The 25,120-nt window shown below is 59.6% G+C and overlaps 1 protein-coding gene across 2 annotated transcripts; it reads right to left on the bottom strand.

The window, feature by feature from the left end:
• Positions 1-42: 42 nt before the first annotated feature.
• On the bottom strand, positions 43-21,277 carry ADAMTS10 (ADAM metallopeptidase with thrombospondin type 1 motif 10). Of its 2 annotated transcripts, XM_058537966.1 has the most exons (26): positions 20,954-21,277; positions 18,609-18,719; positions 17,056-17,242; positions 16,471-16,817; positions 15,960-16,116; positions 14,462-14,679; positions 12,591-12,674; positions 12,346-12,491; positions 11,949-11,992; positions 11,696-11,801; positions 11,463-11,609; positions 11,137-11,278; positions 8,153-8,260; positions 7,587-7,732; positions 7,432-7,495; positions 6,630-6,732; positions 6,228-6,361; positions 6,017-6,140; positions 4,957-5,037; positions 4,708-4,871; positions 4,489-4,615; positions 4,258-4,387; positions 3,672-3,876; positions 3,244-3,420; positions 3,009-3,168; positions 43-1,862 (listed from the first exon to the last, which is right to left on the bottom strand). In XM_058537966.1, exons 3-26 carry the CDS (start codon positions 17,141-17,143, stop codon positions 1,753-1,755), a joined length of 3,312 nt encoding a protein of 1,103 aa, XP_058393949.1. In that variant the 5' UTR covers positions 17,144-17,242; positions 18,609-18,719; positions 20,954-21,277; the 3' UTR covers positions 43-1,752. The 2 variants fall into 2 exon arrangements, with proteins under 2 accessions (XP_058393949.1, XP_058393951.1); XM_058537968.1 differs by lacking the exon at positions 7,432-7,495 and having other exon boundaries at positions 6,228-6,350.
• Positions 21,278-25,120: the final 3,843 nt, after the last annotated feature.

Genomic DNA, 25,120 nt, shown 5'->3' with positions numbered 1-25,120 from the left:
CTCGAGCAGCAGCGGCAGGGCAGGGGGAGCGGGCTGCTTGGGGCTCTGAGCCTGAAGGGAGAGATCAAGGATGGATGGCAGCCCCCGCCAGACCCCAGAAGCCCCTTCTCCCGCTCCTCAGGGGCACGGGCTGCAGCAAGCAGCACGCAGGTCAGCTGGCTGCGTGACTGACCCCAGGAATCATTTGGGCTGCTCAGGTCTTTTCAAAACCGCTTCAGATGTGCGTGCTCTGGGCATCCCTGAGCAAGCTCCCTCTTCCAGAGCGGCCTCTGCTGGTCCTTCCTCCACACAGGGGACCCATGGTGTCAGCCCATGCCCTGATCTTTAGGACAGCAGCAGGCCACCTCCTGGTCTCCTCTTGAGATTTGAGGACATGGCAGTTCCCAGAGGTTGTCACCTCCCCGTGCCCCCCAGCGAGGAGGCAGCCGAGGCAGAAGCCGGCCCTCGGAGAGCCCGACAGGGAGGCTCAAGGACAGGGATACCCCGCGCTCCGGGCGGCACACGTCATCCTGCCTAGAGGTCGCCAAGACGCGCGCCCCCTAGTGGCGACATCTGGGGAGGAGCCCGTTTCTCCCTGAATCCGCGCAAGCTTGCTCCGTCGACGGGCTCGGCGTGTGCAAACCTCAGCAATGCCTCCAGGCACTAAAAGTGAATAAGCAGGCGGGAGGACCCCCACCTTGTGGGGGGCATCAGGGGAGGCGTCTGGGAGGAGGCGATGCTTGTGCTGAGACCGCAGGGTGAGTAGGAGTTAACCAGGTGAAGAGTGGAGGGGAGGGTACCCTGGCAGAGGAAACAGCTGTGGCCAAGACCCCAAGATGGGAAGATTGCTGGGAGATTGAGGAACCTCTAGCAGGCCGGGGTGTGCGGAGTGACTGGGAGTGTAGTGGCCGGGATGGCGGCTGCCAGACCCTGTGGCTTCGAGAGCCTCCGTGAGAAGCTGTATTTTTATCCTAAAATCACTGGGCTCTAGTCTGTGTTGGTAAAAGCCCCCTTAGGGCTGCTGGGGACGACCTGTGAGTGGCTGTGGCCACGTCCAGGCTGGGGCGGGGGCTGAATGTGACCCAGACGCGCTGACACACACACCGCTGCGCGGAAATCTACACAAGACAGGACTTTATTGATGTAGGGCTTCCTGGCGAGGGGTGTGGGCCCCAGGGCAGGGCCTGTAGCACCATGATGGGGGCGGCCTGTATGTTGGGGTCCCCCTGGGGCAGACAGGGCAGAGGGCGGGGTGGATCTTCCCAGTCCTGCCTCACCCCTATAGTTGGTCTGGTCAGGGGGAGGGTGGTAGGGAGGTGGTGCTAACCCCCCTCCCCCATAGCGGACATAGACCCCCCCCAGCTCAGAGTGGAGGGATAGGGCAGTGCTGGGGGGGCGGGCAGGGCACCGGCTGACCCCCTCCCCACCCCCCCTCTTCACAGTACATATTCCGATCAAAGGGGGGGAGTGTCGCGGGCTCCCTAGGGGTGGGTGAAGAGGGCACTAGGGGGAACAGTTGTTCCCTCCTCAAACCCACCCCGGAGGGGGTCTCTTTAAGAACTGGGACAGGGTCAGACGAGGGGCCCTGGGGGTGGCCAGCCCCTCTCCATCCCCCCGCCAGAGGCCCTGCAGGGGTTCCCAATAAATAACTTCCGGCTCCATCTCACCCTTCACTCCCAGCTCCCGCCCCCTCGGGCTCCTTCAGGCTGGCCAGCTGCAGGCTGGGTCCCCCCTAGCCGGTGCCCAGCTGTGGCTCCGAGGGCCGCGCGCCCCCTAGCGGCCCTGGCAGGTTTTGCAGCACATCTGGCGGAAGTAGGCTCGGCTGCAGAACTGAAATTTGAGCACCAGGGGGCAGTAGGCGACCTTGTTCACATCCTTGCACTCTGGAGGGGGCGGGAGAAGGGAGTCGGGGGATCAGGTCTCAGAGTCCCTCCCCGCGGGGGCACGTGGCTGCCTGCACAGCGCTTCCTAGCTTCTCTGTGCCTTCGTTTCCTCACCTGTCAAAGGGGGCTTATCATAGTAACTATGTCATTAGGCTGTTTGAGGGTTTTGAGAGAGAGAGCGCACAGGATGGGTGGCTCGGACACAGTATTAAATCACGAGAAAATTATTCCCTTTTCAATGATCCTTTAGATCCTTTGGGGCTGTAATCCTTGCTCGTTTTCCTTTGTAACAGACTGAGGACCTTGGCCTCCAGCAGAGTCCCTCCTTTTCAGGGCATTTGTGTATTTCGTGGTTATGATAATCGACAGTCTGTTCCTGACCGCGGACGCGGGCTCCCCCTAGCGGTCAGTGATGTATGACAGGGCCTGGTGCTTCTCGTGGATTATCTTTTTCCATCTCCCTAACGTGGCACTCCCTCAAGTGTCTATATTATTTACCGCCCTTGATGGATGAGGAGACGAAGGCACAGAAGTGGAAGGTGAAAGCAGTTTGGTTCCAATGCCCAGAGTAAGTCATCTAGTGTTCTCTATGAAAAATAAATTTACTTAGGTAGGAAAAAAAACGGGTGTATTTAAATCTGTGTTTCTCAAGGGGATGAGATTTTGCCCCCCGGGGGGGACCTTTGGCGATGTCTGGAGACATTTTTGGTTGTCACCACTGGGGGGAGGCACTAGATTGGCATGGGCTGCTGCTCAACGTCCTACAATGCACAGGGCAGCCCCCACGACACAGAATCACGTGGCCCAAAATGTCAACAGTGCCTGCTGAGAAACTCTGATTTAAAGAAAAAATATTAGGCAAATACTGCTACAGGTGGAGGTAAACAGGGCAAGGTCATGGAGGTGGTTGGGAGAATGACCAGAGTTTGGGTGCCGTTGGAAGGATCAGGTGCCTGAAATGCTCGGCACACAGCGGCACTTAATAAATGTTTGTGGGGAGGGGATGGTGAAAGATCCGGAGGAGACAGAGAAGGCATTTTGGTGGGTGGAGAAGTTCTAGGGCCAATGGTCAGGACCCCCACGCTCTCCTGTGGCTTCCTCCAGACAGGGCCCTCCTGGTGGCCCTTGGCCTCCCGCCCCACATACCTTCGGGGCCGTCACCAGGGGGCGCGCTGTCGCACTTGGCCTCGCACTGCTGCGTGGTGGGTGGCCGCAGCGCCTCGGCGCACTCGCGCGACGGCTGGCCGGTGTGGCTGGAACAGCGCACGATGCGCTGCTGCTGCCCAACGCCGCAGGGCGCGGAGCACTGCGGGGAGTCGCCGCTGAGCCGCCGCAGGGCCGCCCCGTCCCCGCCCCCGCCCCCCAGGGCGCGCCCGCCTACCTCGCCCCACTCGCCCGCCACCCAGCGAGCCGGGGGGCAGCGACGCAAGTTGCAGCGCATGGTGGCCGGCGGCTTGGCTGCGGGCGAGCAGTGCGCGGGGGGCAGCGTGGCGCGGTGGTCTGCGCTCTTGCAAAGGACCACGCGGTGGCGGAGGCCCGGCCCGCAGCTGGGGGTGCACTGCAGTTGGAGGAGGCGGTTCATGCTCAGCGGGCGCCCCGGTTCCCGCACGCACGGGGAGTACGGAGGATGCTGGTCCAGTGGGAGGTGAAGAGGGCCCAGCTAACCTCGGACCAGTGGAGGGTGGTCCACTAAGGCTAGTGGGAGGGGCTCATGACTGTGGAGAGGGCATGACCCCACATGGGCATCCTAGTCCCTGCCCCGCGCTGCAAAGGGAGTGGGTTGGGCACGGGCGGGAAGGGGCGGCTGACCTCCGACCAGTCCAGGGCGGCCCACTCGGGCGGGCAGGCGGGGCCGTGGCAGGCCTCCAGGACGGGTGGGCGCGGCTGCGGGCACGCGCTGTCGTCCAGCGCCTTCTCCTCGGCGGCTGACACGCGGCGCTGGCACACGACCGAGCGGCTGCGCACGCCCGCGTCACAGCTGCGGCTGCAGCGCGTCCAGTTTCCTACGGCCCAGCTGCGGCACGGGGGCGGGGGTCTGAGAGCATGCAGGGCAGGGCGCCCCAACCCTGAGGCCCTAACATAATCTCCTCCTCTGCAACATCCTGCGTGGTTAGGGAAACCGGCACTGGGAAGACTGTTGCTCCTTTAGGGAGCACTCTGAACCCCCATCCTGGAACATCATTATTCTGTACCCACACTGCCGGTGGGGAGGCGCATCATCCCAGGGTAGGTGACTACCTGGACTTGACTGGGGAGCATCATTGTTCTGCCTCTGACTCCAGGAGGGCCCTGACCCCACCCTGGGGAGCGCTGTCACCCCAACTCTGGGAGCACTCCCTCCTCTGATCTCAGTAACACAGTCCCTCCTGTGACCCTGCAGCCTGGGGGCACTCACTCGGGCGGGCAGGGCTCTGTGTTGCAGGCGCGTTGCCTCTTGGGCAGCTTGCTGTGGGCACTGCAGTGGTGGGGGGCCACGGCCGATCTGTCCAGCTGATTGCGGCACTCCACGGCCTGCACCTGGCTGCCTGGGGGCGGGAGAGAGGCCTGCTCAGCCCCGCCCGGCCCGGAAGGCCAGCCCGGGTGACCAGTGCCCACCCCCTCCCCACCAGCCCCAGCCTGGCCTCACCGCCTGCACACTGGGCCGAGCACTTGGTCCAGGGCGCGTAGTGCCAGGAGTAGGGGGGCAGCGCGTCGCGGGCGATGGGCGCATTGAAACGGTAGCGGAGGGCGGGCAGCTCTGTCCGGGCCAGTACCTGGGAGGACGGGGGCATCAAAGGAAGTCAAGCTCCAGTCCCCACAAGGATGCTAACCTTCTCCTGCACCTGGCTCCCAGCCGGGCAGTTACCATGACGATGAGAGATGCGTTAACGGGTCCCAGGGCTTCTAGGTTCTGCGTGTTATTTGGCCCCTGTCTCAGCTGAAAGGTGGTCCCGGCCAGGGGCAGGCGGTGGGGTTGGGGGGTCCCGGGCAGCCCCTCCAGCAGCAAGGACTCCTGGTCCCCCTTCAGGGCTGGGGGACAGCACAAGGGTGAGAACGCCAGCCACGCTAACACCCCTGCTGACCCCCGGTCCTCATTCCCGCATCTCCGGCTCACCCAGGTGACTGAGGGAGAGGTTCAGGTCCTGGATGAAAATGTGGACGGAGCCTTTGGGGATCCAGACGGCTTCCTCGTACCCTGGACGGCGGAGCTCAGATGTTGCCCACTCAGCCCGTCCGCCACACCTGCCTGCTTCCCCCATCTCTGGTCCCTGAGGATTGCAGCTACCAATTTGGGCCTAAGCGCTTACGAGGACATCCCCCTGCGTCCCAAGCTATGGCCCTGTGAAGCAGATGTGTCATCACGCCCATTTTGCGGATGACAAAACTGAGGCTCAGAGAGGCTAAGCAGCTTGCCCAGCTAGGAAGTGGCTGGGCTGGGATTCGAACTCAAACTTTCCTGTCTCGCTATCTACCAAAATGATCTGGTCCACCCCCACCCCCCAACAAGCAGCAGGAGTGGGCTTGGGCACAGGGCGACGTGGTGGCTTCAGCAGTCAGAGTTAGGTTGCAGTGGGCTCCACCACTTACTCCCTGGACGATCACGGTCCCTGTGAACCCCCCATCCCTGTCCACTTGTGCCCCCCATGAGTCCTAATTTATCTGCCTGGACCCCTACACTGTCCCCTCGAGCCCCACACTTGGGCCTCACTGTGTGTTTGGTTCCATAAATCCACCTTTCCATCTCCCACTCCCTGGGGTCTCTCTCCTTCAGCTCAAGGCTTGGAAGGGCTCGAGTTCACCCCACCCTGCAGGTGTCCCCGCTCCTGGTAAGCCCTTTCCTTTAGCCCAGAGAATCCCTCAGCCCCCTTGGCTCACAGGCCATGGAGAGCGACCCCCCATCTCCCCAGAAGCACAGGAGGCCCCCAGGATGGCGGAGGGGAGAGATTGAGATTCCCCACCCCCTTGGACACATTAAGTGCCAAGGTTTAGGCACTAGAGCCCAAGCCAGTCCCTGACTCTGATCTGGGGCATTGCTGCGCCCCCAGAACTTTTTGGGTCTCTGACACCCCATTGGGTCCCTGGGTCTGAGGAGTTGCTGATCCTGTACTGGGGTGAGGCCAGCCCCACCTGCAGCCACCAAACGGGGCATGAGAGGGGAAGCGGGGGTCTCTCACCGGCCCCGGGCAGGGCTGCACTGAAGACCCCCTCGATGGTTTCACAGGCACTGCCGTCTCCCCCGCACACTCGACACTTGTCCTCCCGCACGTCAGAGCCCAACACCCGGTCGCAGCCCACGTGCTGGGGAGGGCAGTGGGGGTGGGGGTGTCAGTGAGGCCCCCCCCCAGTCTCCCATGCCCTCCCCTCTCTCTGGGAGTCCCCCTCCACCTTGCACTCGCCGCTGACACAAATGTCGACTGTGTCCGGGCGGCAGGGCGTCCCGTCCACCACGGCTGCCGCCCTCTCTGTGTAGAAGTTGAAGCCTTCTGCGAGGCACGTGAGGGAGCAGGCCTTCACGCCCCCTGGGGGGCACGGTCCCGTCAGAAGGAGGGCCAGGCCCGCCTGGGACTCCCCACTCGCTTCCTGGGGGAGGTGAGGCCCAGAGGGACAGACCCCAGGCCCAAGAAGGACGAGCAGGTTGGGCAGAGGGAGTGGGGTTCCCAGCATCCAGTCGAGGCACCGCTGAGCCGTATCCCAGGCACTCTGGCTCCTTGAGTGAGCGGAGGGCTCAGGGCAGACCCCACGATGCTGTATCCACCTGCCTCCCAGCCTCCTGAGGCCCCCACTCACCTCCTCGGTATGTCTTCCACGTGTAGAATTTTCCACGGAAGGGGACGCTGTCAAATTCGGAGCACTGCATTTCCCTGAAGTCCTGGGAGCCTGGGGGACAGTCCTGGGGGTACCAGAGGGGAGAGGGAGGGAGGCCAGGTGTGGGGGAAAGGGGTTAGGGCAGAGGCCCAGGGTGGAGAACTCTCTCTCAGAATGGGATGGGTTGGAAGAGTGAGGCTGGAGGCAGGGAGGCCAGGGAGGACGCTGTGAACATCCAGAGAAGGCTGGACCGTGGCCTGGGCTAGGTCCAGGCAGTGGTGCTAGAGGAACAGGAGCATCTGAGGTGGGACTAGGTGACTCATTAGAGGTTGGGGGCAAGCTGGGGACGATGCCTGGGCTTCTGGTTTCAGACCGTGGGGACTTCCTTGAGAGAGAGGGCCGAGAAAGGAGCCAGGCCCATTCTTCATGAGCGTGCGGGGTATGTGGACGCCGGGAGGCACGAGCCCCCCACGTAGGGGCTGGGAAGGCCACCCCTGGCTCAAAAGCCATCCCCACTCTCTGAGCACCCCGTCCTGCAGTAGCCTCGTGCTTATTGGGTTTGTACACGTAAGACTCGTTTACACCCAGGACTCAGCCGTGGGGAACCCCAACATTGAAAAAAGGAACAGCAGAGAAGCTGAAAAGAGGAGACAGAAGGGCGGCCCGGCCCCTCCCTCCACAGCCCAATTTCCCCAGAAGGTTCCCGAGGAGGCGGGCTTGGTACTACCCTCTCTTCCGAGGGTAGGGGGGCCGAGGGCGCCGGCTCGGGCCCGGGGGAACTCACGTCCGTGTTGCAGGAGCGGTGCCGCCGCCTCTCGCCCAGGCAGTACTTGCCCCCGATGGTTGGCCTGGAAGGGGTGGGGGGCAGGAGGGAGATGGGGCGGGGGGAGCAGGGGCCGGGGCCGCCCCGCTCTCCTTGCAGGGGTCCCGAGGGCTGACCTGGGGCTGTCGCAGTGCCGGCTGGAGGAGGACACCCCGCCGCCGCACGTCCGGCTGCAGTCGCCCCACGGGGTCCACGGGCCCCAGGCCCCGTCCACGCCCTCCGGCCGCGACCCGAAGGGGACGCACACCCGCTTGTAGCACCACTGCGCGCGGGATGGGGAGGGGGTTGTCAGGCTCTGCGCACTCGCGGGGGGATCGGCGCCCCTTTCTGCCCCCAGCTGGAGATTTCAGCCCCCCCTGGTATGGGGCGGACGGGGGAGCAAGGAGGTGGGGGCTGAGGCCCGGGATGCAGTCAAGTAGCATCGGGGCGTGGCCAGGGAGCTGGACGCGTACAGAGAAGGCGAGCGGCCTAAGCAGCGAGTCACGAACAGGGGCTAGGACACGCCGAGGGGCGTGGCTTGAGACGGGGAGGGGGTGTGGCCTCAGGCCCGGGAGGCGCACGGGGCGGGGCCTGCGGGCAGGAGGCGTGGCCGGAACCGACCGGAGAGCGCGCTGTGGCGCTGGTGGGCGTGGCTTAAAGGACAGGGGGCGGGGCCCAGCTGCGGGCCCTGGCCGGCGCTCACCCCCTTGTCGATGGTGTGTGTCTGGCACAGCGTGCCCTCGGCGGCCGGGATGCTGTTGGTGATGCACCGGTTGCTCTTGCTCAGACACCACAGCTCGCTGCAGACCTCCTGCGGGCCGAGGCGCCCGCTCAGGCTCGCCCCCCCTCCCTCCTCCCTCGGGCAGCCCGCCCGGCTTGGAAGGACCCAGGCGACCCGCTCACTGCCGGCTTGGCAGTGGGGCCCCAGCGCTCCTTTTCTGAGTTTCAAGTGAGTCTTCTTGGATCCCCTTGCTGGGTACGGCCTGGGACCTCTTCTGTGCCTATAGGCTGCCCGCCTACATGTGCCATCAACTCTCTTAAGCATTATCCCTATTTTGTCGGGAGAAAACCAAGGCTCAGACAGATAGGGTCACTTGCTCGAGATCACACAGCTACTAGAGGGCAGCTTGGATTCTCACCCAGACCTTTGATCGCAGGGTCTGTGATCTAATCCCTCTGCAGTTCAGCCCCTGGTACCTCCTGAGTTTCTAGAAGGAACCTTGGGACCTGCTGAGGCATGAAGAGAATTCTGGATTTCTTTTTAGGATGAGCAAAGCAGCCCATGGAGAAGAAGTGGTTCTGAAAAATCAGGCCTGGAAGATGGCTCAGGGCAAGGGCTCCATCTCTAATTTTTTCCAGCTGGTGATTCTCTTTGTTTCCCCCCACCTAAGCTGGGGAAAATCCCAAAGCTTTTAATCTGTGGAAGGTTGGGAGGGGACAGAGCCAGGCTGGGTCTGTGTGGGGTATTCCTCTACTTCCCCCAGCGAAAAATCAGCCCACCTTCTTCCTGTCTGAACTCTGCTTGGGCTGGCCCAGGCCCTGGCAACAAGTCCTGTCCATGGCAGGAAGCTGGGACAACGCCAAGGAGTCACTCTGACCCTTAAGGCCCAGGTTAATATCCCTGGACAAGCCCCACGGGGTTCAGGTGTGGCCACATCTGACCCTCTAGCCCCAGGGTCTTCCCTCCGAGAAGTGGAGATCCTTCTGTCCCCTTTTTATAAAATCACGTGTAATCTCCTCTTTGAACCTAATCCTTCCAAGCTTTGAAGATTTGAGATGGGACCAATCAATGGCCACAGGAAGAGAATTTTCCTGAGTCAGCCTCTGAGAGACACCTGCATACACATGAGAAGTTTGGAGAGTTGTCCTCAAACCTGCTCCCTCAAATGTCCTCCAGAGTCCCTGCCTTCTGCCCCTCCAGAGGACACATCTCAACTAAAAACTCAGCCTGGTTTTCTGGCTTCCCTTGGCTTGTGTCCTCCTGGCCATTTGTAGAAATATCACGAGCATCCCACTTCTGACACCTCTTAAAAGAACTGCCTATTCCAGCCCTGCTTTTCCTCCTCTCCACAAGGAGGTGCTGTGGTATATATGAATGAGTTCTGGGCCACTCTGGGACTTCAGCTCCGCCACTGAATTGCCCTCTCTCTGGATCTCAGTTTCTTCATCTACAAGATGGGCCTCGCCTCTATAAAAGGCAGAGAGGCATGTGACAGATATGTAAAGGCTTGCATAAACACCCTGTTATTGAGGAACAATCACCACAGCTATCTCTGAACCAGGAACTCAGCCCAGCTTTTTACACATATTGACCGATTTACACGTAGTCAATAAGTCCCCCCTTTGCCAGGAGGGCCAGGAAGATGTTCCTTGGAAAAACAAAAGGAAGAATCAATTCAACATACAGCCAGCACTAGTCCACGCTTGATGTTCTGACTCTTCGTCCCTTCCCCCACCCCTTTATAAAATTTGGAGTCATAGAGACTCTGACCTGGATTCGAGTCTCAGCTCTGCCATGTTCTCAAATTGTGACTTGGGCAAGGTACCCTTCCTGTGACCCCAGTCCCTTCATCTGTAATGTGGGGATCATAGGATTGTCAACAGGTTCAATGAGATGATACATATCACATACTTAGCAAATAGTGAGCGCTCAGTATATGTCAGCCATTGTCATCGTTGTTAGGATACCTGGGACACAGCAGACGCTCAAGGGTGGCTTCAGAATTCTTTAGAAATTCATTAGAGGGCGCTGTAGTTACCAGCCAAGTTAGGGTATGGGGGTAAGAATGGAATGCCAGTTAAATATAAGTCAATCCAGGGTTTGTCTCCTTGTCTTGCACTGGAAGGAAGGGAGGGCATTTAAACAGCTGCCTGCTCTCTGTTTTGAGTTAATATGGCATTAGCTTGCACATGATCGTCCCAACTCTGATCTTTTGAGTTTTAAGGGCATGGAGGATTGGGACTGGGTCCGGGCTACTAGGGCTGAGGCCGTGAGGGGGCGGGGAGTGTGTTTAGGGTATTGGAGGAGGTAGGCCGTGGAGGTGCAGACCCCAGCTGAGCTGGTGGCCCCTGGTGGCTGAAGCAGGAAGCCAGCAGGCCTCCAGCAACCTGGGGGGAGCTGGGAGTAGGACCCCGGCTCGCTTCTCTATGCATGGATGGGGCTTTGCGAGCCGAGTCTAAATCTCAGGAAAGAGTGGGGAGGGGTCAGGAGCCTCAGAGCTCATCCAGCCAAGGACTGGGGCCAGGAGATCTTGTGAACCAGTTGGTGGGGCACGCAGGGAGTGAAGAGAGGGCTTCCCTGGACGACTCTGTCCAGTTTTTCTGCCAAGTGGGGAAGACGGTTCCTTCCCAGGGAAACTATTTCCACCAAGTCTGGATGTTTGGTTAAAAATGGCCCAGTGAGGGGTCCTGGGACTTTAGTTCTGCTGCAGCAGAAGGTGGTCTCCCAGGCTGTGCCCAGCCCAGCCCCAAGTCAGGGGTGGGGAACCAGGAGGTCCCACTCTCGTTCCCAATCATTGTCCGATTGCTTGTGACACTAATGCCACGCAGCCCCCACGGGGGCTCACTCCCCTTCCCGGCTCTCCCACCCCCACTGCCCGGCAGGGGGTGCCCATGTGGAGTTTCCCACCCCCTGGTGGTCACGGCCCCCTCCCCTCCCAGGAAGGAAAGCAGGAAGGCTCTCTCTACCCCGTATTTACACTGACGCGATTTGACTCCGTGCTGGAAGCGGCACTGCTCATCCGCGTCGTAGGCCTGGCCGGGCGCCACCGTTGGGTACACGAAGTCCTGCCTGGGGGGCCGGTTGTTCAGGCAGAGCCCCAGGCCCGAGCTGTGGGGAGAATAAAGCAGCTGTCAGGCTGGGGGGCTGCAGGCCAAGAGCTCAGGGGCCCCTGCTGGGTTGGGGGTCCCAGGGGGGCAGCCCTGCGGGCGATGGGACCCTTCTCAGACACAGCCCCGATTTCCAGAGGGTCCCCCCCAAAGTGAGTGGGCAGAACAGGCGGGTACGTCCTCACTCCAGAAAGCTGGTGATATAGTCGCGGCTGCAGGATGACCAAACGAACGGGTTGGTCTTCATGGTGATGTGGGCGGCCATGAGCTTGGCTGGGTCCTGGCCACGGGCCCCGCAGCTGTTCCCCACGCCGTCATGGTTCATGCCAAACCTGGGGAGAGCAGCGTCGGCTCCGCCGGGTGCCGAGGGACCTGCCCAGCCCCTCCCGTCCCCCCCGCCCTGTGCCTCTGGCCTCACGTGTGTCCGATCTCATGGGCGATGGTGAATGCGGTGGCCAGGCCGATGTCCTCATTGATGCTGCAACTTCTCTCCCGCTCGCACATCCCGCCCACAGGGGCCAGGCCTAGGGAACGGGCACGTGGGGTGGGGCTGGGGGCCCAGGCTGTGCTGGCCATCCCTGCCCACCCTGCCAGGTCTCCCCCACCACCAGGGCCAGGGCCACCCAGCCCACTGCCCTCATAGGTGGCTGAAACCTCTGGGGCGTCGGTACCTAGTGTGCCGCAAGGTTTGTTCTTGTAGATGCAGATGTCATAGCTGTGGAAGGAGAGGGGGACAGTGAGAGGGCTGAGCTCTGCCCGGGAGGCGCTATCTGCCTCTCACTGGAAACCTCATGCTCTGCCCCCAGCTGGCCTTGGTGCACGAGTGCTTGAATGAATGAATGCAAGAGTGAGTGAATGAATGCATCCATGACCCAGCAGCCCAACACCTGCCTCCCCGCATTCTCAAGCTCCCAGCAGCCCCTCCCCATCCCTGGCTCCCCAAGGGGGCGGCTGCATAGTCCCAGCCTCTCCCACCTCCCAGGGAAGTGATCCCCTGCCTGGACCTGGACGGTCCCCTGGACCGCGTGTTCCCCCGGCCTAAAGCCTGGAGCCCTGCCCGCCCCTCACCGCGTGATGAGCACGGCTGTGTCATGGTTGGCCACGCCGTTCTCTGGAATGGCGTTGCCATGGCCGCTGCGGTTCACAATGGATTTCTGCCACTTACAGAAGCTGTCCAGGGACTTCCCGGCGTGGTGGGTGATCTCCAGGGTAGGCTGAGGATGGACAGAGTGAGGTGCATGGGTGCCAGCCACCCCCGCTGGGGGGAGGGCAGGCACCACTGGCGTGCAGCGGGAAGGGTGGGGCCCCCGCACCTGGTCCTCCGTGAGCAGGATAAGGCGTGTCACCAGGATATTAACGATGTTGCCCAGACTTGAGTCCTGGAAAAGTTTGGCAACCTGACCTCCAAGAAACAAGAGAGACCGAGTCTTAAGAGGGGCCCAGGATGGAAAACAAAAAGCAAGACAATGACAATACCTCATTTGCATCAACTACCTACTGTGTGCTGGGTCTCAGGCTAAGCATGCTGTGTATATCTTCCCATGATGTAGGTACCATTATCATTCCCATTTTACAGATGGGCAAACTGATGCATAGAGAGGTTAGGACACGCAGCTTGTAGGTGCCATAAGTGGGATTCAAGTCCAGAGAAGCCAGCCTGCAAAGCTCTGGTTGCTTGCCAGTACGTTTCTACGGACTCACCCCCGCTCAGCTTGTCTGCTTGTCCTCCATGCCCCCCCACCCATCACCCCTGGCTGCCTCTGCCCAGAGGTGGCCCGAGGGTTGTGCGCCTCTGGCCTCATTCCATGGCCCTCTGAAGGTACCAATTTGAGCACCACCACAGGAAGGCTGAACTGTGGGGGCAGAAAGCTCTGGAGACAGTGGTCAGAGAGAAGGAAGAAGTCACCCAGGGGTGAGTGGGCACAGATGATGGAGGCCATTCCGAGCCACGATCTTGGAGCCCTGGACCGCCACTGACCCCTCTGGAAATCCCCAACCCTGGCAGGTTTTAGGAAACTTTGAAAGCCCAGGGGAGGGAGGCAGGGCTGGGGCAGAATATCGTGGCATCAGATACCATGTTCTGTCAACATCTTGGGCCATCTGTCTGTCTGCCAGACTTTTTCTCTTCCCTTTTTGCTTCAGTGAAACAAGAGCACCACTCATCAAGCCAAGCTCTCCATCTGGCTTGCCTCCCACTAAGTCTTACCCTCGGCAGTAGATACTATTATAACCCCACTTTACAGAGGTGGAAACTGAGGCTCAGAGAGGTCTAGAGCCTTGATTGAGACCGAGCGTGGGCATGGAGTATATCTGAGTCTGGGTCAGTGATGTCAGCCCATATGAGTTTATAGGTAGGTGCTTGAGTCAGAATTCTTTTTTTTTTTTTCCTGAGGAGGATCAACCCTGAGCTAACATCCATGCCAATCCTCCTCTTTTTGCTGAGAAAGACCGGCTCTGAGCTAACATCTATTGCCAATCCTCCTCCTTTTTGTCCCCAAAGCCCCAGTAGATAGTTGTATGTCATGGCTGCACATCCTTCTAGTTGCTGTATGTGGGACGCGGCCTCAGCATGGCTGGAGAAGCGGCGTATTGGTGCGCGCCCGGGATCAGAACCCGGGCCACCAGTAGCGCAGCGTGCGCACTTAACCACTAAGCCACGGGGCCGGCCCCTTGAGCGAGAATTCTGCATGTACACAGATGTGTGCCCACATGTGTACTGCTAACCTCAACAAGTACCTGCAAGCCACGGGTCTATTTTTCTAAAGCAAAGAATTATATGGCACCCACTGTGTGCCACGCGCTGTTCTAAGTGCTTTATCAATTCACCGCATCCACCTTCGCCTTATGAAGTTGATACTATGATTGTACCCATTTTACAGATGGGTCAACCAAGACAGAGAGGTGAAGTAACTTGCTCAAGGGCACACAGCTAAAAAGTGGCAAAGCTCAGACTTCAGCCCTGGTCATCTGGCTGCAGAGCCCACGCTCCTAGCCACTGTGCTAAGCTGTCTCTCCTGCATCCTTGTCACATGCAGCTCTCCCTTTTCATCCTGTCCCCCCTCCATTCTGTTTCTCCGGCCTCAGGTCAGGGATGGGGGTGGGATGGTGACACCCCTTTTCCTGACCGCTGGAGGTTGGCTCCAGGTTCTCGGGGCTCCACGGCCGGGGAGGGGGAGGCACTTACAATGTTCATGATAGCCAGCACGTACTGCTCCACGTCTCGGCGCCCGTGGTAGGCCACCATCATCTTGTCCGCCACCACCAGGGTCTCCACGTAGCGCTCCCGGCTGACCGAGCGCTTCAGGCCTGGCTGGCCACGCTCTGTTTCGTTGCCCAGCGGCCTGGCAGGTGGCGGCTTCAGGGTGCGCAGCCACCACGGCCGCCCCTTCCACGGTTTCTCGTCTGGATGGACAACTGCTGGTCATTCTGGTGCTTGCACTTATTGGCTAATTACCTGTCTGATGGTCTACCCGGCTGTCACAACGTCATTCTTTTGCTACTGCGTATTCTGGTTGTACAATGTCTGGTTCTACGGATGCTCCATCACCCGGATGCCTGGTTCTACAATGACATGTCTACCCCACGGCCAAACCAGTTGGTTGAACAGCTGCCTAGCACCCCACAACATTCAGCACGACCGTACAACTTTCTGACAATTCCACTGCCTGAGCGTACGTGTGTAGCCACTAGCCTCACTGCCGGAGTCGTGTCCGTGTACCACTTCTTGGTCTTCCGACTGTGTGACTTTCCTTTTTTTTTTCATGAGGAAGATTAGCCCTGAGCTAACATCCAATGCCAATCCTCCTCTTTTTGCTGAGGAAGACTGGCCCTGGGCTAACATCCGTGCCTGTCTTCCTCCACTTTATATGGGACGCTGCCACAGCATGGCTTGCCAAGCGATGCGTCGGTGTGCGCCCGGGATCCGAACCTGCGAATCCGGGCCACCGAAGCAGAGTGCGCACACTTAATCACTGGGCCACCGGGCCTGCCCGCAACTGTGCGACTTTCTAATCAACGCACTGCCCAACCCTATGTCTCTAGAACAATCCAACCCCCTGATGGTCTTACTACCTGACTGTTCACTACCACCCAGCTGTGACACCACCCACTTTTCTGCTTGTGCAACCAACTGTGGTTGTATGTCTGCCACAGCATCCTACTCTCGGACTCCCGGATTATACAACTCAGTGTTCTGCATTTCCACCGCACAGCGATCTGATTTTCCAGCTGTGAGTGTCCCGGTAAATATTTTTCTGTTGTCTAGCTTTCTTACTCTCCCATCTCCTAAGTGTCTGATTGCACAGCTGTCTTCCTGCAAGAAGTTCTGAACGGTGGGTGAGCTCTTCTTCTGCCTGGTGTTTTCATCGTGCAACTGTGTGAGTATCTGCTACAACCACCCTCCTGTGTAACCGTCTGATCAGACGGTAATCCTGGAGACGGATGGTTTTACACATGAGCATGTCTGGCTGTCCAGCTGCCTGTCTCACTCACTGCTGGACCATTGGACTATGGAGGTGATGGATGGGCTCTTCCTCCGCCCTCCTGCCCTGTCGTCTGACTGTCTGCCATTCCTCCCCACATGCAGCTGCCTGCGGACCTGGATAGAGAGACACTGCTGCCCACCTCTGCCTCAAGGCAAAGACATGCGGCCCCTTTGCCCATCCCCCAAAGGACAGACGTACCTCTCACTCCACAGGCTGTGTCCAGGTGGGGGTGGCGCAGGGAGGAACGTTTGTACACCACGTGTGGGCCACTCTCCTCTGGGCCCCGGGCTCCCTTTGGCCCATCTTGCAGAGGTTCTATCAAGTATTCTTCCTCGTCTGCCACAATCAGGCCGTGCTGAGGGGTGGGGAGTAGGACAGAGGGCTCAGATCACTTCCTGGTTCCTAAGACCCCCGAGACCCTATCTCTGCCTTTCTGATTTCGTTTTTCCTATCTTCCTGGGTGTATGCTGCTATTTCTTTTCTAATCTCTGGAGAGGGAGGTTCAGCTCATTAATTTTCAGCCTGACCTAAGGCTACACATTTTCCTCTAAGTACTGCTTTGGCTGCATCCTAAAAATATTGATTAGCTCAAAATGCTTTCAAAATTTCCTCTATGATTCCCTCTCTGACCTATATTTAGAAGTGTTTTTTTTTTTTTACTCTCTAACTTGTGGGCACTTCCCCCCGCTTCCCAGAGCCCTCTGCTCACCAGGCCCCCACAGGTGCTGATGGCCACACGGGAGCTGCCGGCCTGGCCCTGCAGGTGGCCAGCATAGAGGCAGTGGGCCCGGGCGGCCCTCTGCCAGGCCAGGCCCTCTCGAGTCCAGTACTCCACGGAGACATGCCCTGCCAGAAGGCGGGGGCTGCGGGTCAGGTTCAGCAGGAAGTGGGTGCTGGGTGCAGCCACCTTGTAGAAGAGGCGGGACTCTGCCGCGGGCCCGGTGCCCCGGCGCTGCCTCCGGGGGGCCGGGGGCGAGAAGGCCAGCAGTGCCCCGTTGTGGTCCACTCGGGTGGGGAAGGTGATCTCATAGCTCTCCAGACTGGACAGGAACTCATCTGTGGGCAAGGGTCAGAGGCCTGGGGTGGGCCCTGGGAATGACCCGTGTCCTGACTGCTTGGCTGCAGGGCAAGTGACGCTGGTCTCACTGGCCTCTGAATCCAGGTCAGCGGCTGTAAGACTCTGGCCTCACTGACCCCAGGACCTCCCCCACCCCCCATCACCACCATCCCAGCCCCACTGATCCCTCCTCAGCCCCTTGCTTCCTCCCCACCACCTCCCCTGGACCACCCCTACCTTGAGACCGGAAGGCGTGCGTGACCTCGAATGTGAGGCCCAGCCCCAGGGTGAGGGCCCAGCGGAGGATCTGGCAGGCGGGAGCCATAGAGGCCACGTGTCCACATGTCTCTCCCCGGCCCTGGCTGCCGGCAGCCCCCACAGCGCCGCCTTCCCTGTTCACAGCCTGGGCAGCATCACCGGGCTCCTGGGAGTGGGCAGCTAGGTCAGGGGGGGCTGGTCCTGCCGCCCCTCACCCCCAGCTCTGAGGATGCCCAAGGCATTTCCTCTGGCTTGAAGACACTGAACGCATTTCCTTAAGTCAGTAGCCCCCCTGCCCCCGTCCCCCCATCCTCCCTACACTCTTGAGACAGGCAAGGACCTCGATTCTGTGAGCACCTACTATTAGCCAGCTATTGGCCTGAGCATTTTCACACCATTTCATTTCATTTCAGTCTCCTGGGAGTGACAGATGACAGACAAGTAAACGAAGAGTCAAATGAATGAGAGCTGTTCAGATGTGACAGCTTCTTCAGAAGTCAAGGGGAGGCTCAGAAGCGGAGGTGCGAAGGACGAGAAGAAACCAATCACGGGAAGAGACAGGAGAAGGTGTATCAGGCAGAGGAACAGCACGAGCAAAGGCTCGGAGGCAGGGAGGAGCTTGGTGTGGACCCAGGACCACAGAGGCCAGCGTGGCAGGGGCAGGAGGGCAGCAAGGTGAGGCTGGAACAGGACACACTTGAAGGCTGTGGTGGCCGGTGTGAATTTTCAACCCAGACAAAACCCGAGGCCAGTGCTTGGTCCCCTCTCCCCCTGGACCATCCTGGGGCCTCTGCCCTGTGTAGCACTATTCACCATGCCAGCGGGCTGGAAACCCCCACGTCGTGGTCCCTATCCCTGTGACCTCTCCTCCACCCTACATTTCCAGCCCAGCCCCTAGACCTACTTCTTTTCCTTTCAGATTCTTCCTCCTTGAAGCTTCAGGGCTGCACAGCAGGTCTCCGTTTCTCCGGCTTCTGCCCCAGACCAGCCCGCGCCACAGACACCACTTTGGGCCGCCACCCTGTGCCAAAGCCTCCTCCCCCTCCCGTCTCCGCCCTCCTCCTCCTCTTCTGTGCAATTTCCCGCTTAATCACACACTGTCTTATTTTCTTTGCAGCCTGGCCAAGTCTGAGAGTCGATCCCCAAACAGGGCAGTTCAGCTCCTAAGGGACGGAGCCAGGTTTTCTCTAAGACGACGACTTAGAAGCTGACATTCCCCACTTTTGCTTGGACCCCTCCAGTGATGGGGAGCTCACTCTCAGACACTCTGTGGCCCTGCTGTTCCCAAGGGCTGATATCTACCCCTTGGATTATTATTATTATTTTTTGCTGAGGAAGATTAGCCCTGAGCTAACATCTGTGCCAGTTTTCCTCTACTTTATATGTTGGACGCCATCACAGCGTGGCCGAGGAGTGGTGTAGGTCCGCGCCCAGGATCCAAAGCTGCGAACCTGGGCCACCGAAGCGGAACACACTGAACTTGACCACTATGCCATGGGGCCAGCCCTGGATTTTTTTTTTTTTCTTTTTACCTTTCATGGGTTTTAGTTGGTGGTGCAGTGTCGGACCCCTATGAGGATCTTTCCCTCGGCGGCTCACTGTGTGTGGGCCTCTCTGGGCCTCAGTAGCTTCTTCTTTGGAGCCTGGGCAGGGAGGGAGAGGGCAGTGAGGAGGAGCTGGATTGGTCTGGAGTTCAAGGGTCACTGAAGAAACCCTGCCCTTCTCCCCACCCCTGGCCAACCCTTCTTGGATTATGTCCTCCCTCTGTTCCTAGCCCCCTCAAAACTCCCTCCTCCCTACCCCTGCCTAGTCCGTCCTCGGAGGCCTTGATCAGCTCTGGATTAAACCCCTCCTGGTCGGGCTCCCTTGAGCCCCCTCCTGCCTTAAACCACCACCGCCCCCATGCCAAGGTGGCAGCTTTCTCATTGCAAATGAGGCTGGAACCCCCCTCCCCCAGTCCTATCCCTCTCCTCCTTGCCCCACTGCCAGGCTGGTGCAGAATCTGCCCCCCACAGTGGCTCTGTGGCTCTGGTCCTGGTGGCAGTGTCTTCTCCTGCTCCCCCCTCCCCAAGTCCTCACCACTGTTCTCTGAGGCTGGGCCCCTCCCCCCAATGACCTCACACCCCTCCTTGTGCTTCCGGCTCAGGTTGGGTATGGGGGACAGTGCTGAAGGACCCAGCATAGGTGGGTGGGGATGGGGAGGAGAGGGGGCTGGAGGGGGAGGGCACACAAGGGTCTGATGGGGCAGGACGGGGCCGGGGGAGAGCACCTGGGACTGTGGCCCAGCCCAGGGGGCAGCCAGGAGGTGTGACCTGCCCAGGGCACTGGGGGGACCATGACCAGGTCTGGGTGAGTCTGGGGGGAAGATGAGGCTTGGGGTTGGACAGGGGACTCCAGCGTGGCTAGGGGCAACAGACGTCATCAGGGGATCTGCACTGTGACTGTGTGTATGGGTGTAACTGTGTATGTATGTGACTTTGTGTCTGGTGTGTGTCCATGTGTCTCTGTGTGTGTGTGTGTGTGTGTGTGTGTACCCAGGCCTGGCCGTTCCCCTCAGCCCCTCCTCCCAGAAGGCAGGAGGGAGGCGGCCGGCGTGGGGGAGGGTGCCAGTGCTGGAGGAGGAAATGCCTCCCGGAAACAGCCCGGAAACAGAGGCTCCATCCCATCCCGGGGACCCTGAAGGGACCCGCGGCTCCACAACCAGACCTCCCGGGCCGGAAGGGGGACAGGGCTGCCAGGCCTCCCTTTGGAGGCCACGGCCGGCCGAGGCTGCCCAGGCAGAGGCCCCGCCAGCCTGGGCCGCCGGCCTCCTCCTCCGGGCGGGCGCAGCACATCTGGCCGGGCAGGCAGGAGGCAGACCCTGCCCGGAGAGCAGACAAAGGCCGGCCGCGGCCCGCAGGAGGAGGGGGCCTGCGGACCGGCGGGTTCCCCCTGACCAGTCACTAATTAAAGGCCTCGAGCCCGCCGGGCTGGAGACACCCTGAGACAGACGGCTGTGGCCTGGGTGACCAACTCACGGGAAGTGGGCGGTGCCACTCCCACACCCAGACACACAAACACACACAGCGACATACACACACCGGGGGCAGCCACACCTGCGCAGCTGGGGACCAACAATCGGACACGGCAGACCCACAAAGGACCCCCCTGCACACACCGACAAACACACCCAGGGACAAACGCACAAGACACACAACTACACACTCCCCAGACCTATGTGCACACACACACACACTTCCACACTCATTCACACACATACACAGGCAACCCAGAGACAAACCCAGACACACAAACACGCACCCGGGCCTACACGCACAGACACGTACACACTCATTTACTCACTCACACCAGACCGGGGCAAACCCACAAAGTTCCACAAAACTTTGACACACAGCCCAGACACACTTACACACAGGCATTTACACACTCCTTACGCTCAGACACACCCGGAGACAAACACACAGATGTGTGGAGATACGCACACCCTCATCTAGACACTCACACACAGCAGATGGACACACACTGTGCACACACACTTACGCAGAACCACACACACAACATCCCATCTAACCACACACAAGTTCAAACACACCCAGACACGCACAGGCGTTTTCATACAGACACATGTATGCAGACACACAAGCATTTACACGTCCGTGGATGTCCACACGCACCCCGACACACACACACACAGCAAACAAACCCAGACGGGTTCGCATGAACTCAGTGTCGCACACGCTTCTTAGGGACACAGCACATCGCCACGACCCCCACTGCCGGCCGGTCCAGGGTCCCCCGGCCCCCAGCCATCCCGGTCCGACGCACACACCCGAAGTCACCCAGAGTCGCGCACCCCGGCTCCGGCCCGCGCCTCTACCTGCGGCCGCGCGCCCGCCGGGCCTCGCCTGCGTCTCGGCCGCCGTCTGCGCCCCGCGCGCGCAGGAAGGGAGGGAGCGAGCGCGGCGGCGTGGCCGGGGGAGGGGGCGCGGGGAAGGCACTTCCTGAGCCGCCTGCCAGGGTTATAAAAAACCCCCAAACCGCGCGCCGCCAGAACCCCGCCCGCCGCCGCCGCCGCCCGGCCTGGGCCGCGGGCTGGATCCGCGCCAGGGACCCGGGAGCTCGGGCGGCCCCGCCCGGCGCGCGCCCCGCGTGGGGGCTGGGGAGTCACGGGGGGAGGAGGGGGAATCGGATGCGAGAGGATGCCATGGGGTAGGGGCGGGAGTGGGGGGAGAATAAGGTGGGAGTGTGGGGGATGGGGAGGGAGGCTGGGGGATGGGGAGGGAGGGGCATGTGGGTGGGGGCGGGGGAAGATTGAATGGAAAGGCGGGAGGAGGTGGGGGCCTGGAGGAGGGGGCGACCTCGCGGGGTGCGGGCTGAGGGGAAGGAATGGGGCGCGAGGGGGATGGGAGAAAGAGGGGATGGTGGGGGAGGGGAGAGCCCACTCCCTCGCCAGCCTCCGCGGCATCGACAACAGCTGTTATTTATTGAGGGCCGGTCCTCGCTCAAACAAGTATTTATTGGGCGCCTCCCGTGTGCCAGGCACGGTGCCCGGGAAGACTGAATAAATCGCAGTCCGCCTTCGCCCTCCCCGGAGCTCCTCTCTGGGGGTTTGACATGCCCTGGGCCTGGCTGGACCCATTTCGCCGCAGAGGAAACTGAGGCCGGAGACGGGGAGCGGGAAGGCGCCACAGGAGCCGGGCCCTGTGGGTTTTGTTCCATAAAAGTGGAGCCAAGGCATGAACGGGGGTGACCTGGACGGTCAGGCGGGGGTGAGATTCGAGCCCAAGGTGGCCGGCTGCCCCACAGGCCTCTAGGTGCCTGGCCAGGGGCCAGTGCTCCAGGAGGGGGCAGGGCGGTGACCCCCAGACCTCACCATTCCGGGCATTTTCCAGGCCTGGCCCCCAGGGGGCTGGGCAGAGCCTGGCCTGGCCTTGCCCTTGGCCTTCTCTGAGGCTTGGTTTCCACATCGTAAAGGGGGGGGCTAATAACAGCGGGGAGGGGTTCATTCAACGGCAAACATTTCTTCATCTGCCCTGAACTTGGAATGACATGCCAGGGCGCAGGCATACAGCAGGTAATCCATAAATACCAGACTCCTCCCGGAGCTCCCATCAGGCTGCAGCTTCACTCCACCCCATCCTCCGACCAGCCCAGAGGGGCAGCCCACCCTCGCGTTTGCTACCCACTCCCCCCAGGGCCTCCTGAGCCCCCATTTGGGGAACAAGTCTAGGGAAGCTGTGAATGGCCTCTGCCAGCCGTCCCTCCGCCCTGTGCTGCCCCCCGTTGACCTCTTTCCCCATCCAAGAGGGGGCTGCCTTTGCGTTCTCACTGATGCGAAAAGCTCCTGCCTTCAACCCAGTGGCTGGTCCAGCCACCAGGCCTTAGTCTGGCGATGGGGGGCCACCAGACCGCACTGGGAGTTTCAGGGCTGCTCTGAGTCAGGAGCTCCGAGGCTCCGCCCACCACTTACTAGCTGTAAACCTCTTATAATTATTCTGTGAAATCTTTTTTTGCCTCTGTTCTTCCTCCCTGCCATGCCACAGCCCCGCGAGTCCCTTGGGGTCTCCCTCTCCCTTCTGGGGCTGGTCTGGGTAGGGCATGTGACTTGGCCCTAAGCCACTCCCACATCCCGTTTCCTGGCCTCCCAGATTGATTAGGGGAGGGGCATGTTGGGGCTTTTGCAAGGAATCTTGGGAAACAGACTTGTGCGTCATGAGTAGGATTTGAAGCTGAGTCCACATCTTAGACAACAAAGAGACACCTCTTGTAAGAAGGAAGCCACCAGGTGGTGGAGGGTAATGGCCCCAGGGCCATCATTGCAGCCCTGAGCAAGCTGTTCCTGAAGTCCACGGCTGGGTTTTCCTTCATGCAATCTTTGTTGAGCAATATTTTGTGCCACGTGTTGCTCCAGGTACTGGGGACAGAGCCAGGAAGAACAACAATCTCCATCTCCTGGAGGTCACCGTCCTGGCTCAGAACTTTTGCACCGGCTGTTCCCTCTGCCTGGAACGCTCTTTCCCCTGACATTCACATGGCCGGCTCTATCTCCTTCTTCAAGTCTTGCCCACCACTCCCCCCCTTCAAGATTATACCCCGACACACCTCCTCTTCCACTCCCTGCTTTATTTAATTCTTAGCATGAGTCACCATGACATACTCTGTGGAATTCTTATTTTTGTTGATTCTCTGTCTCCCTCTCCAGAATGTCAGCTCTGAGGGAAGAGGTTTTCCTCTGTGTGGTCCACAGCAGCAGCCTAGATCCCAGAACAGGGCCTGGCACACAGTTGGTGCTCAGTATTGCATAACTAGGGAGCTGGGGCAAGGCTCCCAGTGGAGGGGGCCTTGACATTGTGGTTCGAATGTTAAGAAGGAGGCAGTGGGGGCGAGGGCATTCTAGAAGAAGGGCACAGCAAATGCAAAGCCTCGAATAGCCAGGACATTCTCTTTTATCTTCAACCAGCTTGGACTCACTTAAAAAAGTTGTTTTTTTTTGGTAAGTTGCAACCTTTAGAATTCGGAGTGATGTAATGAGTTGCGCCAGGACGGATGCAGTACTCCAGCGCTGCCACAGGAGGGCGCAGCGGAATCCCATTGTCGCCCTGGGACTGCAGGAACTGGGAACATAAGGGAGGTGATGATCGTGGAGCACTTGCCTTGAGGCCTGTTTCAACTTCACAACAGCCCTGTGAGGTAGGCACCATTATCATGCCCATTTCCCAAATGAGAACACTGAGGCACAGAGAGACTGAGTAACTTGCTCGAGGTTGCTTGGCTAGGAGTGGCAAAACCAGAAAAGAACAATTGTGATAAACATCACTTGTTATATGACCACCCAGGGGGCAGGCAGGTGAGCTATGAGGCTGAAGAGGGAATCCCTGAGGGGCCCTGGGATCATTGCCCCCAGCGGGGGTGGGGTGAGGTGGATCCCCTTTCCCAGGGGCTGGAGCCCCCATCTGTAGCCCACCTGCCAGATGTTTCCCCAGCTGTAGGTTTGTGTCCCCTTAGATGCTGAGATGAATCGCATCTGACCAGAGTCAGGTGAAACTGACAAAAAGCCACACCTCTCCCAGTTGGGGGTCAAGGAAGGCTCCCCAGAGGAAGCACATTTAATAGGAGATCTGAAGGTTAATTTGGAGTTGGGCCCTTGGAGAGGCGAGGAAGAGTTTCTGGCTGAGGGCACAGCATGGGCAAAGGCCTGGAGGTGGGAGAGGCAAGGGCATGAGGTCAGTTTCCTCTGGGATTCCTCCTGTGTCTGGAGTGAATATTTACTCGAACTCCGCCCAGAAAGTCAGACAGAGAAAAACAAATCCTGTGTGATCTCACTTATGTATAGAATCTAAGTCGAATGGTGGTTACCAGGGGCTGGAGGCGTGTGTGGGAGAAATGGGGAGACGCTGGTCAAAGGGTGGAAACTTCCAGTTAGAAGATGAGTAAGTTTTGGGGTCTCATGCATAGCATGGTGATTATTATTAACAGTACTCTATTGTATGCTTGAAAGTTGCTAAGAGAATAATCTTGTGTTCTCAAGGCAAAAAAAGAAATGGTAATTATGTGACCTGATGGAGGTGTTAGCTTAAGGCTGCTGTGGTTGTGTCACAGTATATAAGTGTATCAAATCAACACATTGTACACCTTAAATTTATACAATGTTACATGTCAATTACATCTCAATAAAGCTGGGGAAAAAAAAAAACAAAAATCCCCCAACTCCGCCCAGCGAATGCAATTCTACCCTCCCACCATCCCCCTCCCTTTCTAATGAGCCCTGGAGATCCCCCCGCCCCACTGCCCCCCCCACCCCCATCACAGCACACAGAGGCCCCCCCACCTTGTCCCCAGCTTTGGGGACTGCTGTTGGGACCACCACTCTTGACCTCAGAGTGCTGATCTGAGGGCTGGCCTCAGTTTCCCCTCTGCTGCTGGGGCAGACGTGACTCGGCAGCTCCCTTCTCTGCCACCCCCCGAGCACGTGGCTGCCGATTGGAGCCCGGCACTTTGCGACTTTGACGCACACTTTGAACCCGGCAGCCTTTCCTGTCCTGTC

The sequence above is a fragment of the Diceros bicornis genome, unplaced genomic scaffold (genome assembly GCF_020826845.1).
Source record: "Diceros bicornis minor isolate mBicDic1 unplaced genomic scaffold, mDicBic1.mat.cur scaffold_73_ctg1, whole genome shotgun sequence".
Taxonomy (NCBI): Eukaryota; Metazoa; Chordata; class Mammalia; order Perissodactyla; family Rhinocerotidae; genus Diceros; species Diceros bicornis.
The sequence above is the reverse complement of the archived record's forward strand: the minus strand, read 5'-3'. Positions and strand labels throughout refer to the sequence as shown.

What these genes read in the sequence shown, in the direction of transcription:
- ADAMTS10 (XM_058537966.1), bottom strand. Translation starts at nt 17,143, where the DNA reads ATGGCTCCCGCCTGCCAGATCCTCCGCTGGGCCCTCACCCTGGGGCTG. An exon ending in ACCGCTCCTGCAACACGGAC is followed by an intron (nt 6,733 to 7,431) that starts GTGAGTTCCCCC and finishes TGGTACCCCCAG; the next exon opens with GACTGTCCCCCAGGCTCCCA. An exon ending in TGCAGCCCTGCCCGGGGCCG is followed by an intron (nt 5,038 to 6,016) that starts GTGAGAGACCCC and finishes TCCGCCGTCCAG; the next exon opens with GGTACGAGGAAGCCGTCTGG.